The sequence below is a fragment of the Stegostoma tigrinum genome, chromosome 36 (genome assembly GCF_030684315.1).
Source record: "Stegostoma tigrinum isolate sSteTig4 chromosome 36, sSteTig4.hap1, whole genome shotgun sequence".
Classification (NCBI taxonomy): Eukaryota; Metazoa; Chordata; class Chondrichthyes; order Orectolobiformes; family Stegostomatidae; genus Stegostoma; species Stegostoma tigrinum.
In genome coordinates, this window is record NC_081389.1 from 211,737 (window position 1) to 228,001 (window position 16,265).

The 16,265-nt window shown below is 41.2% G+C and overlaps 1 protein-coding gene across 1 annotated transcript; it reads left to right on the top strand.

Annotated features, from left to right (window-relative positions):
- Window positions 1–1,277: 1,277 nt before the first annotated feature.
- LOC125446739 (probable G-protein coupled receptor 139) lies at window positions 1,278–12,110 on the top strand. The gene is made up of 2 exons (XM_048520511.2): window positions 1,278–1,425; window positions 11,224–12,110. The coding sequence occupies exons 1-2, from the start codon at window positions 1,278–1,280 to the stop codon at window positions 12,108–12,110; spliced, it is 1,035 nt and encodes a 344-aa protein (XP_048376468.2).
- The last annotated feature ends 4,155 nt before the right edge of the window (window positions 12,111–16,265 follow it).

Here is a 16,265-nt window from a genome sequence, read left to right on the forward strand (position 1 = left end):
ATGAAAATCAGTAAAACCATGCCCAGCTCTTTCTACTGTTGATTGATCAAATTGAATCAGAATACTCCATCCAATCAGATATAATATTTTATGCCAACTCTTTTTGATATTTCTTCCACTTTTATGTTGTACTTCAATCCTATTTGCTTCAAGCCTTGATAATCTCTGCACCAACATTTTTCTCTTTAATATCGATGTTTGCTTCAATCATTCTTGTCGGTCTGACCATATTCCATCTTCCATCCTCCAAACACTTCCCTTACAATATCTTAGACATCACCATCCTTGAGTATGTCATTTTCCGTTGGCAGGAAAGACCAAGCACAGGTGGCAGCACAATGGTACACTGCCAATGAGACAGGGGCGCCCTGAGAACGTTCACAAATATCTCTGCAGCCAATGAAGTTGCCTGGCATCTGGTGAAACATGGGCAATGAACCCTTTTGCTTATTATCACATACCACCCTCAAATGTGCATCACTTGCCACCGACTGGTGCTAAGTTGTAACTGAATTAATAGATCGATGGAAGGTGTGTTCTGATGGAGGGTAGGATGGAAGTTGAAATGACTGAAGAAGATACAATTCACTAAATCATCAGGATTGGGGATAGAACGGTATCTGAGTACTGGTAGATGTGAATATATATTCATTGATTGGAGGAACTGTACTCAGATCAGAACAATGGTAAAAACTGTGTAAATTGCATTCTCTTTGACTGGTGCAAGACAATTGGTGAGATTTATTATTGAGGTGTTACATTCAGTTTAAACATTGCATGAGTTTGTGCTGCTGTATCAGATTGAAGGGATCAGACCGTGTCAGTCTGTGGCATGAAACTAATTTCACATGTTGTATGAGTTTAATATTGCAAACATGATCTCAGTGACCTGCTGTTATCACCTAACCGTCATGAAAGGAGACAGCTTTATCTGAGAGTGGATTCGAACGATCAGGGCAGAGACACTCTCTCATGTGAAACTTAGCGATACAGTGTTTCGAGTTGTGGGAATGACAGCACTGAGAAAATGATCTGAGTATTGTATTGATCGTGTTTGTGAGAAGTTTGATTTTTTGGGGGGAAAAGAAAAACATCACTTTTCTTCGTTCACAGTTGTGAACCGTATTATCCAAGTGAACGGCACTACAAATATATCTCAGCAACAGAGAATTACCTGCTCTGCTGATTTGTGCCTAATTTAAAATAAATACATTGAGAGTTTCTGCAATCACAATATTCCCATATTCCCCATGGAGCTCCCACAGCATATAAATGCAATGACATCTAATGCAATCACTCAAGGTTCAATGAAAACAGATTGCCTACCTCTCAAACGGAGAGGTGATTTCGTGCAAAAAATGCACAATCCAGTTGATGGCATCGAGAAAATTTACAACCTGATCCTCGTTGCTATAGGTGTTCCTGGTAAGTAGATGCTACAACTGCCATTGTGTAAGTTTGTATCCGAATGGATTGTCGTGTTATTCTGTCCTTGATCTTCTCACATATGAATCTGCGAAGCACCTTTATAAAGACACCCGTTATGTGACATTGTATTGTTTGTTCAACTGTACTGAATTAAAGAGGTTATTTCATTAAGTTATCTCAGTTCCTCACAAATGCTGTGCATTTTGGTCATATGTTCTCACATCAGTTTATTGCCTGAGGAGAAACACATTCAACTGCTGAAACAGACCTTAGTGAAGAACAATGATTTGAGTGAAGTTATTGCTAGGATTATCTACCACTAGAAATTTCTGGACTGATGACAAGTCAGCCAATGGGAGCAGACCTGAACACAGTGACTCACCATGTATTTCTGGGAGAGTCAAGCAATAGATCCAATATGTTTCTCCTTTGGGTTAAATGTAAGAAAAACAAGCGCCGAGAACATCAGATGTCTAAGAATATTCAGGACGAGATAGAAAGGAACAAACGTATAACATGTACAATGGGGGCAAAACAAAACAGTGAGGTGCATAGAAAGTGTGAGGCAAACCAAAGAAGGAAATTAGGACATCAAAGAGGAGGTATGAGAAAACAACTGGTGAGCAAGATTAAGGAGGAGCCCCGTATGTTGTATAAATATATAATGAAAAAAACAATAACCAAGGGGAGATTATGATCTGTTATGGACCAAGGGGTCAATCTATGCATGAAGGCAAGAGGACATTGGTAAAGTAATAAATGAATACTTTAATCTGTCTTCAATCATTAATACTTTAATCAGATGAAGGAGGATGAGTATACAGAATTTGAGAAGCTGGATTGTGAAATGCTTGAGCAGAACGGCATCAGAAGCGAGGAAGTATTGGAGGTTTTTGGTAGATTTAGAATCTCCAGGTGTGGATTGGTTGTATCACGGCTGTTGGGGGAGATCAGGGTTGAAGATTCACTAGAATCCTAACCCAAACTTATACATTTTCTCTGCCCACAGAGGAGGTGTTAGAGGACTCAAGGGAATCTCATGTTGTTTTCAAGGAGAGTCATAAAGATAGACGAGGCAGAACTGGAGACCATTGGAGAAGATAATGTTGATGAAAAGTCACTTCCATTTTGAAAGGTAGGGTTTGATCAGGGATAGTCAGCATGGCATATTCAGGCCTAGGTCATGCGTAAGAAATCTAGTGAAATATTATAGGAGGTGACCAAATGTGTAGAAGACGGTAGGATGGTTGATGCAGATCAAAGATTTTGACAAGACCTCACATTGGAAACTGAGGGCGAAAAGCTCATAGGATCCAGGGTAAAGTGGCAAGTTAGAGTCAATATTGCCGTAGTGACAGGAGGCAGAGTGTGTTGGAGGACTGTTTGTGTGAACGGAGCCTGGTCTGCGGTGATGTGCCACAGGATCGTTGCTGGTTTCTTTATTGTTTGTGATAATCAGAATGAGAATGTTGGAGGACAATAGGTAAGTTTACAGCTGTCATGATCATTAACCTGGTGGCTGACAGTGAGGAGCAAGATGCTAGATTACAGGAAGATGTACACATATTGGTCTGATGGGATGTAAACTCATATACCAAGGCTTCCAAAACTTGAAGCAATTCACTTCAGAACAAGGGGCACTACAAAGGAGCACAGAGTGAATGCTGGGATAGAAGGAGGTTCAGAAGAACAATAGGCTCTTGAATTGGGCGGCACAGTGGCTCAGTGGTTAGCACACAGCGCTAGGATCCCAGGTTCGATTCCAGCCTCGGGCAACTGTCTGTGCGGAGTTTGCACATTCTCCCTGTCTCTGCATGGGTTTCCTCCGGTTGTTCCGGTTTCCTTCCAAGTCCAAAGATGTGCAGGCTAGGTGGATTGGCCATGCTTAATTGCCTGTAGTGTTCAGGGGTATTTGGGATGCTTCAAAGGGCGGTGTTGGGGAGAAAGGCCTGTTTCCACACTGTAGGGAATCTAATCTAATCTACCTTCAATTGCTTGTTCATAGATCCCTGAAAATGGCAGGACAAGTTAATGTGTTAGCACAGAAGGCACATGGGGAACTTGCCTTCAGCAGTCATGGCATAGATTATAAGAGCATGGTGATCATGTTGGAGCTGTACAGATCTTAGTTTAGGTCACAGCTGGATACTATGTGCAGGCCTGGTCACCACGCTATAGGAAGGATTGCAATGACAGGTGTGCAGAGGAGCTTCTCCATGAAGTTGCCTGGGATAGAGCATTTTAACTGTAAAGACTGATTGGATATGCTAAAGCAGTTTTCGTTTGAATGGAGAAAGTTGAGGGGGGACCCTGATTGAGGTGGATAAGATTATGAGAGGGATGAACAAGGTGAATAGGCCGCAGCTATTGCCTTTCGTCTCAAGGTCAATAGCAAGGGGGCATGCTGTTAAAGTGAAAGGCTAGCGGTTTAGAAAGGGTCTGAGATAAAGTATTTTACACCTCGAGGGTGGTGGGAATCTGGAATGCACTGAATAGGAGGATAGTTGAGGTGGTAACTTAACCACTTCTAAAAATCTCTTGAACGAATGTCATAACATTCAAAGCTATGAGTCTAGTGTGAAAAAAAAATGTATGACTGATGCAGGTAATAATGCAGTTTGGTGGCCCAGCCTCAATGGGCTGAAAGGCCTCTCATCTGCATTATATATCTCTATGATTGAGCAATTCTACCATTTATCAGCTTTCCCACATGGTCCCAATTCCAGGCATTCAGATGTGAGAATGCACTCACTCATTCAGATGCAAATACTGAAAATTCAATCTTCTTGTGTGATGAAGGGTCTCGGCCCGAAACGCCAGCTTTTGTGCTCCTGAGATGCTGCTGGGCCTGCTGTGTTCATCCAGCCTCACATTTCGTTATCTTGGATTCTCCAGCATCTGCAGTTCCCATTATCACTTCTTGAGACATGATGAGTTTCTTTTGCAATCCGTCCGATTACTGACATTCACCCTGCCTCCTTCTACGTGCCACTATATGCCTCTATAATTGTTGGAAAAACTACAAACACAAATCTTCTCATCCTGATGCATGGTTGGGATGAATCTCTGTTTCTCTTTGCCAAGTTTTCAACAGTCTCCTATCCATATCAGATTTGGAGCAGTTTCAAGATTTACATCTTTGTTGAAATGCTAATTACTGATAAATCACAGTCATGAGGAGCAAAGTTTCAAAAATAACTTCCAAGTTTTAAACACACACAGTACATCTTTGTTCACCTCTTCTGCAGGTTTACCTTCAATTCAGGTTTTAGGATACATGGCCAAATGCCTCAACAAGGATGGCCTAAACAATGACCACAGAGATGGAGAGAATGGGATGTCATTATTGTGCAATGCCAGATGATAAATATAGATCACAGTCGGAGAGAGAAAGGACAGAGAAAGAGAGAGAGAGCGAAAGATAGATAGATAGAGAGAGAGAGAGAAAGATGACATTTCTCATCGATGAGATCTTAAAAATCAACAATGGTCAGTGATTTCCCATCATGCTACATGTTCTGACTCAAAGAAACAGTGGAAGGATCCTGGGTAGTCTAATTCTTAATTGTAGGAGGATGTTCTTATCCCATAGTCTGGTAACAAACCATTGAGCACGACTCGGAATGGAGGTAAAGGGGAAAGGGCTGCCCAAGCCATCAACCCACAGAGGATCTCCTACTCTGCCACTTCATCACATTTTTGGAGAATGATAAGGAAAGCATCAGGTCTGAAACAGCATAGGATATCGTGTGTAAACTGCATTCCCATTAAAAAGGAAGTGTGATATCTTGGAATGTATTGACACGGTATGTGAGAGTATGGAATGCTGAACTGAACTTAAGTTGCAGCTCAATTCACCAGTGTCAGCACTGTTTCATGAAGGGAAAATGGTGCTTGACAAACTTGTTGGAGTTCATTGATGAAGGAACCAATAAAATGGACATTGGGGAACTGGTGGATGTGATACATCTAGACTTCCAGTAGGCATTTGACAAGGTGCCAAATGAAAGATTGACTGGGGTGCTCAGATGACAGGTGGTTAAGTTTAGAATATTTGCTTGGATAGAGAATTTGTAGACTGAGAGAAAGAAAAAGGCCTGTGATAAATAGATCCTTCTCTGGAGGGAAAACTGGAGCTAGTTGAGTGCCAAAGCATTTAGCCCTCACACCGCACTGGTTTACCGTTAATATAGATGATCTACAAGCAGGGACATAGATTATCCCTCTTGCCTTGGCTTCCACGATATGCTGGTCAAGTCCCTTGCCATTGTAGAGGGAATCATGACTGAGTGAAGCAGTGGTCGGAAAAATTTGCATCAGGAATGTGAAAATGACTGAGACTTTGTACATTGTTTGCAACATTAGAAGTTACTTACAAGAAATGGAAAGTCATGAAGGAGCTAAAGCATGCCCACATTTGTGTGATTAAAACAGAGAAGTATTGGAAAAACCCAGGACAAAAACATGTCAAATCCCAGAACATGAAAAGGGCTGAAAATGATGATTTTTTGCTGTAGACCAGTATGGGGAGTGGGGGCAGTAAGAGTGATGGTGACCAGATGATAAGAGTGCTTGAATCGCAAGGCAGAGATTGCTAATGGTGGTGAAGAAGCTATTGAGATGTCAAATGGGCATTAACGAAGGTGTGCAAGGATAGAATGTCAACACTGCACAGAGCAAGGTCAACAAGGTATGATCATGTGGGCAAATGGAAGAAAACTGGGAGAGGCAAACCAGGGCAGGATTTGTACATTTAGTAATAGGCTCTGGGAGTCTTGCCAAACAAAGAGATCTTGGAGTGCGCGTACATTGTTCCTTGAAGGTGTACTCCAAGATGGAGGACAGGAAAAATGATGTGGCTCTATGTGCTATTTATTTCATGAGGTGTTTTTTCAGCATTGGAGCTGACTTTGAAAGGAACTGAGAAACAAGAAAGGTAAGATTGCCTAGTTGTACTACAGGACCACCAATAGTCTGAAATAAATTGAAAAGCAAATTTGTCAGGAGATCTCAGTTATCCGTAATAATAATAGGGTGGTACTGGCAGGAGATTTCAACTTTCCAAACATAGGCTGCAACACACTGTTAAGGCCTTGGATGGTGAAGAATTTGTTAAGAATGTACAAGAAAATTTTCTTTTTCAATATGTGGATGTGCCCACTGGCAAAGCAGCAAAACCTGAACTTCTTTTGGGAAATAAGGCAGGGCAAGTGACTGAGGTGTCAGTCAGGGAGCACTTGGTGACAAATGATCATAATTGCATCAGTTTTAAAATATGTTTGGAAAAGGATGGACACTGATTGAAAAGTTCAAGTTCTAAACTTGATGAAGGAAAATATTGACTGTATCAGGCAAGGACTTCCAAAAGTTGATGTGGGGCAGTTATTCACAGGAAAAGGGATAGCTGGGAAGTGGCAGGCCTTCAAATGAGATAACGAGCGTGCATAGACAGCACATTCCCATTAGGGTAAAGGGTAAGTCCGATACGTGCAGGGAATGCTGGATGTTTACAGAAATTGAGGTTTTAGCCAAGAAAAATAAGGAAGCATATGTCAGGTGTAGAATCCCCAGAAGAGTATAAGGGTGCTACAGCTTTAAGGAGAATCCAAAGGGATTCTATATATACATTAAGGACAAAAGGGTAACTGGGGGGAGAATAGTACCCTTTAAAGATAAACATGGCTACCAATGTGTGGAACTGCAAGAGCTGGGTGAGATATACTAAAAAAGTATTTTGCATCAGTGTTTAGCATGAAGAGGGATATGGAAGCTAGGGAACCTAGAGGAACAAATCACAATGTCTTGAAATGTGTTTATATCACAAAGGAGGAGGCACGGGACATCTCAAAACACATAAAGGTAGATAAATCCCCAGGACATGATCAGGTCTACCCAAGAGGAAGTGATTGCTGCACCCTTTGCTTATCTACATCATGGATAGCCACAGGTGAGGTGCCAGAAGACTGGATGGTGACTAACATGGTGCCATTATTCAAACAATCTGGTAAAGAGAAGCCAGGGTGCTATAGACTGATGAGCCAGACATTCGTGGAGGGCACGTTGTCAGAGGGGATTCAGTGGGATATGTTTTACATGTGTTTGTAAAGACAAACATTAATTACAGATAGTCAGTATGACTTTGTGCATGACTCACTAACTTGATTGAACTTTTTGAGGAAGTGCAAAAGAGGAATGATGTGGGCAGCGTGGTGAATCTTGACTATATGGGCTTTAGAAAGCTGTTTGACAAGTTTCTGCATGATAGTCTGGTTAACAAGGTTCGATCACATGGAAAACTGGCCATTTGGATACAGAACTAGCTGCAAGGGAGAACACAGGGGTTGGTGCTGGGCATTTGCTTTTCAGATTCGAGGCCTGTACCACCAAGATTTGTCATTTCTATTAATGATTTTGACGTGAATATCAGCACCAAGATTGATGGTATAGTGGACAGCCAAGAAGTTCATCTCAGAGTGCCTTGATCAGGTGGGACAATGGATTGAGGAGTGGCAGATGGAGTTTAATATTAATTAATGTGAGGTGTTGCATTTTGGTAATACAAATAAGGGAGGAAATATACACCTAATGGTGAGGTTCTGGATAGTGTAATTGAACAAAGATACCTTGGAGTGTATGTTCACAGTTCCAAAAAGGAGGGTTGCAGGTCGGTAGGATAGTGAAGAAGGCATTTGGCACTCTTGCTCTTATTGGTCAGAGCATTGACTATAGGAGTTGAGACATTATGTTGCTCCTATACGGGGCATTGATTCGGCCACTTTTGGAATATTGTATACAATTCTGATTGCCCTTCTGAAGGAAGCATTCTGTTAAGCATGCGAGGGTGCAGAAAATATGTACAAGGATGTTGCCGGGACTGCAGAGTTGTAGTTTCATGGAGAGGGTGAAGATGGTGGGATTCTTTCCCTTAGAAAGTCAGAACAGAAGGGGTGTTCTAATAAAGGTTTATAAAATAAAGAAAATAGAGAGCTCAGGATTAAGATGAGATGAGAATCTTTAAAAAAGACTAAAGGGACAACATTTTTTGTAAGTGGTGGAGGTAGGCAGAGTTATAAAATTTAAAAGGCAGCTAGATGAGTATATGACGGAGAAGGCAGATAAAGATAAAGTTTAATATCAATTAATGTGAGGTGTTGCATTTTGGTAAGGCATATGAGGGAGGACATATACACCTAATGGTCAGGTTCTGGACAGTGCTATCAAACAACGAGATTAATTTGGGATGTATGGTCAGTGTGGATGAGCTGGATTGAAGGGTTTGTTTCCAGGCTGGACATCTCTAAGACTATATGACACAATGAGTTACAAGTGGGCAGATCGATGAGGAAGACGCTTCGGAAGTTTGCTGTCAGGGGACAGTGCATCAATTATCGGACTTGGGTTCTCGTGTTGCATCAGCACAGGATGGTGGTGAGGACACTTTTAGTATGCTGTGTATAACTCTGGTTGCTCTGCTGCAAGAAGGATGTTGTTAAAATTGATGAGGTTGAGAAAAGATTTACGAGGATGTATTGGGATGGAGGATTTGAGTCGTAGGGAGAGGTTGTAGAGGCTGGGGCCTTTTTACCTGTAGCAATAGAAGCTGAGGAGAGACTTTATAAAGGTTAATAAAATCAGGAGGAGCATGATTACGGTGAATATCCAAGGTCATTTTCCTGAGGGAAAGGGAGTCCACAGTTAACGAAATAGATTAAGGTGAGAGGGGATAGATTTAAAAAGAACACAGTGGGTGGTGCAAGTGTGGAACCTGCCAGAAGAGGAAGTAATGGTGTCAAGTTCAGTTGCCACATTTAAAAGGCATCTGGATGGGCACATGAATAGAAAGGGTTCAGAGAGATGTGGGCCGAGTGCTAGCAAATGGAATGTGATCAGATAAGGATGTCTGGCCGGCATGGATGGGTTGGACTGAACGGTCTATTCCCATGTTGGATAACTCTCTGGCTATCACCCTTTGAACGGTTGGACTTCAGTCTATGTTCTGCAATAGGTAATGAACATGCTATCTAAGAGTTGTAAAAGTTCCACAGATTCTGGAACAGCCCTTGCAAACTGAAATTTGCCAATTGTAACATTGCTTTTGAAAGATGGAAAATAATGAGAAAACAAAGAAACTGTAGAGTAGTTAACGTGACATATAATGTCAGAAAAATACTGCAGCAAAATATTACCATGGTTTGGTCACTGTTCACGGAAGGATATGTTTGCATGGAAGGAGGCACCAACATTGTTTGGTTCTTGTGATTAAATGATCCTTTCTATAAATGCCTCAGTAAATTGGAGCCATAATTTGAGTTTATGAGAATGAGTGATCTGTACAATCCAACAATGAAGGATATTCTAATTCTAATTCTATTGAATCATGCAAGATCCAGAAGTATATGAGTGCAAAATTTTCCATTGTGGCTGGAAAAAGATCAGGGCAAATTATTATTTGAATTGGAAGCAGATTCAAAGTGCATGAGTATGGAGGGATCTGAGCATCTTTGTGCATGAATCACAGGAAGTGGGTATGCAGTTGCAGCATATAATAAGGAAGGCATATAGAAACCTGGCATTAATTCCAAAAAGACTGGATTATTGAAGTAAAGAAATGATGTTGCTACTGTATAAGGCATTTGTGAGACTACACCAGGAGTACAGTGTCCAGTTTTGTTCTCCTTACTGGAGGAAGGATTTGCTGCCACAGGAAGCAGCTGAGAGGAGGTCCACAATATTGATTACAGGAGATAAAGAGCCGTCAGATGATAAACAGTTGAACAGTTAGGGCTTATAGTCACAGGAGTTCAAAAAAATGATGGGAGTCTGATTATAGTACAGAAGATGCTGATGGGGATTGATAAGGTGGATGTTTAACAGATGTTTCCCCTTGTGGGATAGTCTTGAACAGGAGGGCATCGAAATTGAATGACAGGAGCTAGGCTCAAAACTTAGCAGAAAGCACTTCTCCTAGAGAGTTGTGAATCTGTGGAGCTCATTGCCCCAGAGTGTGTTGGAAGCAGAATCAATAAACTACCTCCAGAAGGAAATAGATCAGTTTCTGATGAGAAGTGGGATAGAGGAATACAGGGGACAGAATGAAGGTGGAGTTGAGACCAGAATATGATCATCCATGATCATGGTAAATGGTGGAGTTGGCGAAAAGGGTTGAGTTGCGTATTCTCACTTCTAATTCCTATGTTTCCATGTTTCAATGTATGGAATCTGGAGAGTGTATGGACATGTCAGGGGTAGTCCTGGTTATCATCAGTAATGTGTATGAATCCTGAGTTCAGATTCAAGATGAAGGTCCACAGCAAGGCAAGGCAGAATCTCAGCTTGTACAAAATTGTAACAAACTGAACATTGTCACTCCAAAAACCAGGAAGTTTCTGACCCTGATGGTATCTGAACTGTTGATGGGATAGACATAATCCGGGGATAGGTTTGGTTCTCAGTTAACTCCGATCCTCTCACAGGGTTCTTATCCATTCAGGGCATGAGTATGACCTCACTGAGAGTCTGATCCATTTGATGACTGATCCTTGAAGTAAGGAATTTTGGATGGTTTATTTCACTAACTCTGTTTGTTATAATCAGTATCATGGAATGGCAAGTTTAAATTCAGATGACAGTGGAATCTTAGCACATTGCATTGAGTTTTTTTGTTTTATGCATCCTTTTGAAATTGATCTTTTTTTTACATGCTGAATTTCCATCCCCCCTCTTTCAGTCAGACACAGAGTGCATTGACAAATAAATTATAATTGTGTTTTGTCTCCTCTCACTTTTTTTTAACAGTTAATTTACTGGCGATTGTCATTCTGTCCCAGGGTAAGTGTGGCCTCTGCACCTGCACCTCTCGGTACCTGGTTTCCATGGCATCTGCAGACCTACTCGTCATCATCACCGAGGTCATGCTGTGGCGCGTACTTTATTATTATGTCCCGGGATCTTTCCTGTATATTACACCTGTATGCAGTGTTATAAATGTCCTGAGGTGTGCAGCAACTGACTGTTCTGTTTGGTTCACCGTCACTTTCTCCTTTGATCGGTTTGTCGCCATTTGTTGCCAAAAACTGAAAACAAAGTACTGCACTGAGAAAATAACCCTGTTGGTTTTATCAATAACTTGTATTCTGTTCTGTTTAAAAAGTATCCCCCTTTACTTTATACTTGAAGCTGGTGAGGTAATCAACAATATCCCATGGCTCTGTTATATAAAACCAAACTTTTATACTGACCCGGGGTGGATAGGATTTGATTGGTTTGACAAGATTATGAATCCATTGCTACCTTTCACTGTAATTCTGTTGCTCAATGTTTTGACTGTCCGACACATCTTAGTGGCCAGTCGTGTTCGTAAAGGACTAACGGGTGGAAGAAAAGCACAGAATCATATTGACCCAGAGATGAAGAGCAGAAAGAAATCGATCATTTTGCTTTTCAGCATATCTGGCAGCTTCATCCTTCTGTGGTTGGTGTTTGTCTTACATTTCTTATATTATAACACAACTGGTGTAAATACAAGGGATTACAACAACTCAGAATTCACATTTCAACGTTTCGGCTTTATGCTGCGGAATTTAAGTTGCTGCACAAATACCTTTATTTATGTGGCTACTCAGTCAAGGTTTAGAGAGCAACTCAGGAAACTGGTGAAATACCCAATGACATCAATGATGTAAGTCATTCATGAACAAAGCAACTGGGAGCATTTTAGAGGCAGGTTCCAGTGATTTGAGTTCACAGACGTGGAATTTTTGTCCAAAGATTCTTAATAGAGTCAAAAGCAAGAGAAGTGCAAGCAGCAAACATGTATTAAATGGAGGGCCAGTTGTGATCCAGGCTGAAAGAGATATGGTGCTGGCTGCATAAGAGGACAGGAAAAGTCCACCATGATATCTCAAACAAGCGATGTCTTCGATCTCATTATACTTTACTCGAGAAAAGCAAATTAAATAAGCCTCTTCTTATGAAAACATCTAATTTCTCTCCTTTCAGAAATAATCTATTGAGCCTGTCTTCCTTCCATTCTGGTGAGATCTTCACGACCAATTTCTTTTCCCTCACTTAAATCCATCCCAACCTCAATAATTCACTCTCTCTCTTTCTGCTCCACTCTATCAGTCCTCTCTTTCTCTCTCACGCTTGATTGTCACTTATTAAGCTCATTCCCAATTTTTCTGATCACTCAATTACCCTCCAGATTTCACTGTCTTTGGTCACTGTCCTTGTGTTTGTGAGACGCCTTAACAGTGTGTGTGAGGTGGTGGTGGCATATATCAGTGTGGATAGATGATTCATTGTCTCAAATCAAACTGAGTGTGGGCATTCATGGACGTTATTTGGGTTAGCAAATCTACAGGGAGAAAATCTAAGACTCAACCTGTTCCTATTATGTGTTAGGCATGGATGATAAGGCAGAGATTGCTAGATTTGCTCAGGAAGCAAACAGATCTTGAAAAATAAGTTATGAATAAACATAATGTCACATAAACGTGCTATGTAAAGGAGTTAAGTGCGTAAGAAAATATCGAGTTAATGGACTTCAATCTGGGGAGGTGTGCAAGTGTCTGTTTTGGACAGAAGAATGAAAAGAAGCACGTTATGAGTAATGAGTTGAAGCATCATGGAGAGTGTCATGGAAAGTGCAGATGGAGCAGATAGGAGATCAGCCATGATTGATCAAGTAACTGATTAGGCTTGGGGCTGCTGAATCATCTGTTCCTGCTCCTAGTTCTTCTATTCTTACGTCTTATGTGTTCTTATCTTCCATGTCTGCAAAGTGAGAGAGTGCAAGTCTCTGATGTAAACCCCTCATCTGCACACTTGATCACATGTTCAAAACATTCTAACAAATTTCTTAAGCATGACCTCCCTCTTGCAAAGCAATTCCGACTATCCCTAATTAACCCATGCTTTTAAATTAACCATGCTTTCATTCGTTCCTTCAGAATTTTCTCCAAACTTTTTCCCTACCACTTATATGAGAGTCACTGGTGTGTAATTTCCTGGTTCATTTCTACCAACCTTCAGAGAAAGTAAAACATTAGTACTCATCCTCCAGTCCTCCTGTGCTTCTCGCATGGCCAGAGAGGAATTAAAATATTTGTGTTAAAGCTTTTGAAGATTTTGCCCAACATCTCACAGCAGCCTTTGATTCAATTCATCGTGGCCAAGGGATTTGTGTGTTTTTAAACCTCACAGAGCCTACAAAGAGTCTCCATTTTCTATGCCAAACTGCGCAAGTTCCACACAGACCCTTTTCCTGAATTCCACACTGACATTCTCCTTTTTCAGATTTACGGCTCCACACACAGGTTGCCCCCTTGGTCCCGAAATCTTTCCCTGGTTAACTGCTTCCCTTTAAGATATTTATAAAATATCTTTGGATACTCCCTAATCGTGTGTGCAATTCCTTTCTCATGTCCTTTTTTACATCTTCTAATTGCTTTCTAAAGTTCAGTTTTGCATTTCATATATTCCTTCTGGACTTCAGCTGGGTTGTTCCATTTGGACTTGCTAAAAGATATACATTTCTGCGTCATCCAGTCTTGAATTATCCGAGACATCCAGGGTTATCTGAAATGGTGCACCATTTTACCCTGAAAGGCTACATGTAGGAAACTCTCCCCAGGTCATTCTTTGAATGAGTTCCAACGCTCTGTTGTAGATGCACCTGTATGGAGCAGTTCCCACTCACCTCTCGCCAGATCATGCTATGTTTTGATAACAGCTCCCTTCCCCAATCTGAAGTTATCTTTTTCAGGCCATCATTTAGCTTGTCCTCAACAGAGTATCACTTCCGGTACTGTGGTCACTATTACGAAAATGCTCCCCTGTGGCCGCATTGATAAATTACTTGGTTTCTTTCCCCAGAACCAGATCAAGCATTGTATGATCCTTTGATGGGCCTTCGACATATTGATAGAAAAAGTTTTCCTGAATGCATTTCAAGAAATCTGCCCCTCTAAACCCTGAAAGCAATGCCTAACCCAATTTATGTTTGGAAATTTAAAATGCCCTAGTATAATTACCCACTGTTTATTTTTACGCACTTGTGTGAACAGGCTACCTATTTGCTCCTGTATTTCTCGCTGAATGTTTGGGGGTCTATAATTCACTCCCAGTGAAGTGGCTGTCCCCACACCATTCCTAAGTTGTACCCACAGAACCATGTTTGAGCACCCTTCCAAAATATCATCTCTCCTTATTGCGGCCATTTCCAATCACTGGATTATCACTAATGGAATATTCACTTCATTCAAAGAAAAGGATTTGATATACTTCTGTAATTAATGCAGGAGATTGAGATCTAACAAACACATAGGGAAATGGTGTCACTCCATAGAAATAGCTCTAGGCAGTGTCCTGCAACTTATGCCTGAGCAAAACCAATAAGAGATATTCTAACCACCCCTTGACATTCTATGGTGTTACTATTACGGAATTTCCCACTATCATCATATGAGGGTTATCATTGACCACAAACACAACTGGACACACCACATAATCATCGTGTCTACAAGAGCAGGTCAGAACCAAGGAGTAATGATGTGAGTAACTCGTGCTGACTCCCCAAGGCCTGTACACCATCGACAAGGCACAAGACCGAAATATGATGGAATACTCCCTACTTGCCTGGATGTGTGCGCTACTACAGCTCTGAAGAAGCTTAAAACCATCCAGGACAAAATAGCCCACTTTATTGGCACTGAATGCCCAAGCGTCCACTCCTTCACCACTGGTGCTTAGGAGCAGCAGTGTGTACTTCCTACGAGATGCACTGCAGAAATTTACTAAAGATCCTCTGACCGAGATTCCAAACCCAAGAACATTTCCATCTGGAAAGGTAAGGGGCAGCACATATATAGGATTAGCATTTGGTAACAAGTACAGAAAAGTTTTGAATAAAGCCTATATTCCATTTCTAAGAAGCTCATAAACACTCATTCAATCCATGGCTGACTACTCCTCTTCTCTATTAGGCAGAGCAATGATGGGACAGAATTGTGAGTTTGGATGCATTATAGGAAGAGTAACTCACTCAGTGAATGGCTTGTACTGAGAACGAGGGCAATTTCCTCAGCACAAAGATTGGAGAAGTTGGCAGTAGGTATCCTGGGGAGATGGAAAGAAAGAACAAGAATCAAAGTTTATTAATAACGATACAAATGTTTAATATGGGATAGTCTGTCACGGTAAACTGAAAACAACATTGGGTAGAATGTTCCCAGCCAGTGAATGTCATGAACAACAGTGAAAGATCTGGGAGAACCACATTCGAACTCAAACAACACCTTCCCTGACATCGAGAGCAGCAAGTCACATTTTAAAAACAATTTTTTTCTTTCTTTATTCATGGTAAGTGGGAGTTTCTGGCTGGCCCAGCATTTATTGCCCATCCTTCGTTGCCTTTGATGAGGTGTTTGTGAACTGCTGTCTTGAACCTCTGCAGTTCATGTGCTCCAAGTTGGCCGATAATGTTATTAGGGAGGGAATTCCAGGATTTGGAAACAGTAACGTAGAGGAATGGTGATATATTTCAAAGCCAAGATGATAAGTACTTTGGAGGAGATCTTGCACTTGGTGGCAGATCCCTTGTATCTGCTGCCTTTGTCCTTCCAGATGGGAATTGTTGTCAGTTTGGACAGTGCTTCGGAGGATCTTAGGTGAATTTCTGCAGTTCATTATGCTTCTTTTTCTTTATTCATTCACAGGATGAGGGTGTTGCTGGCAAGGCAGGATATTTTCCCTAATTGCCCAGAGTACAGTTAAGAGTGAACCACATTTTGTGGGTCTGGAGTCACATGTCATCCAGACCAGATAACTGATGGCAG

Coding starts and splice junctions, on each gene's coding strand:
- LOC125446739 (XM_048520511.2), top strand. CDS start 1,278: ATGACATCTAATGCAATCACTCAAGGTTCAATGAAAACAGATTGCCTA. Junction 1,426..11,223: donor CGTTGCTATAGGTGTTCCTG/GTAAGTAGATGC, acceptor TTTTTTTAACAG/TTAATTTACTGGCGATTGTC.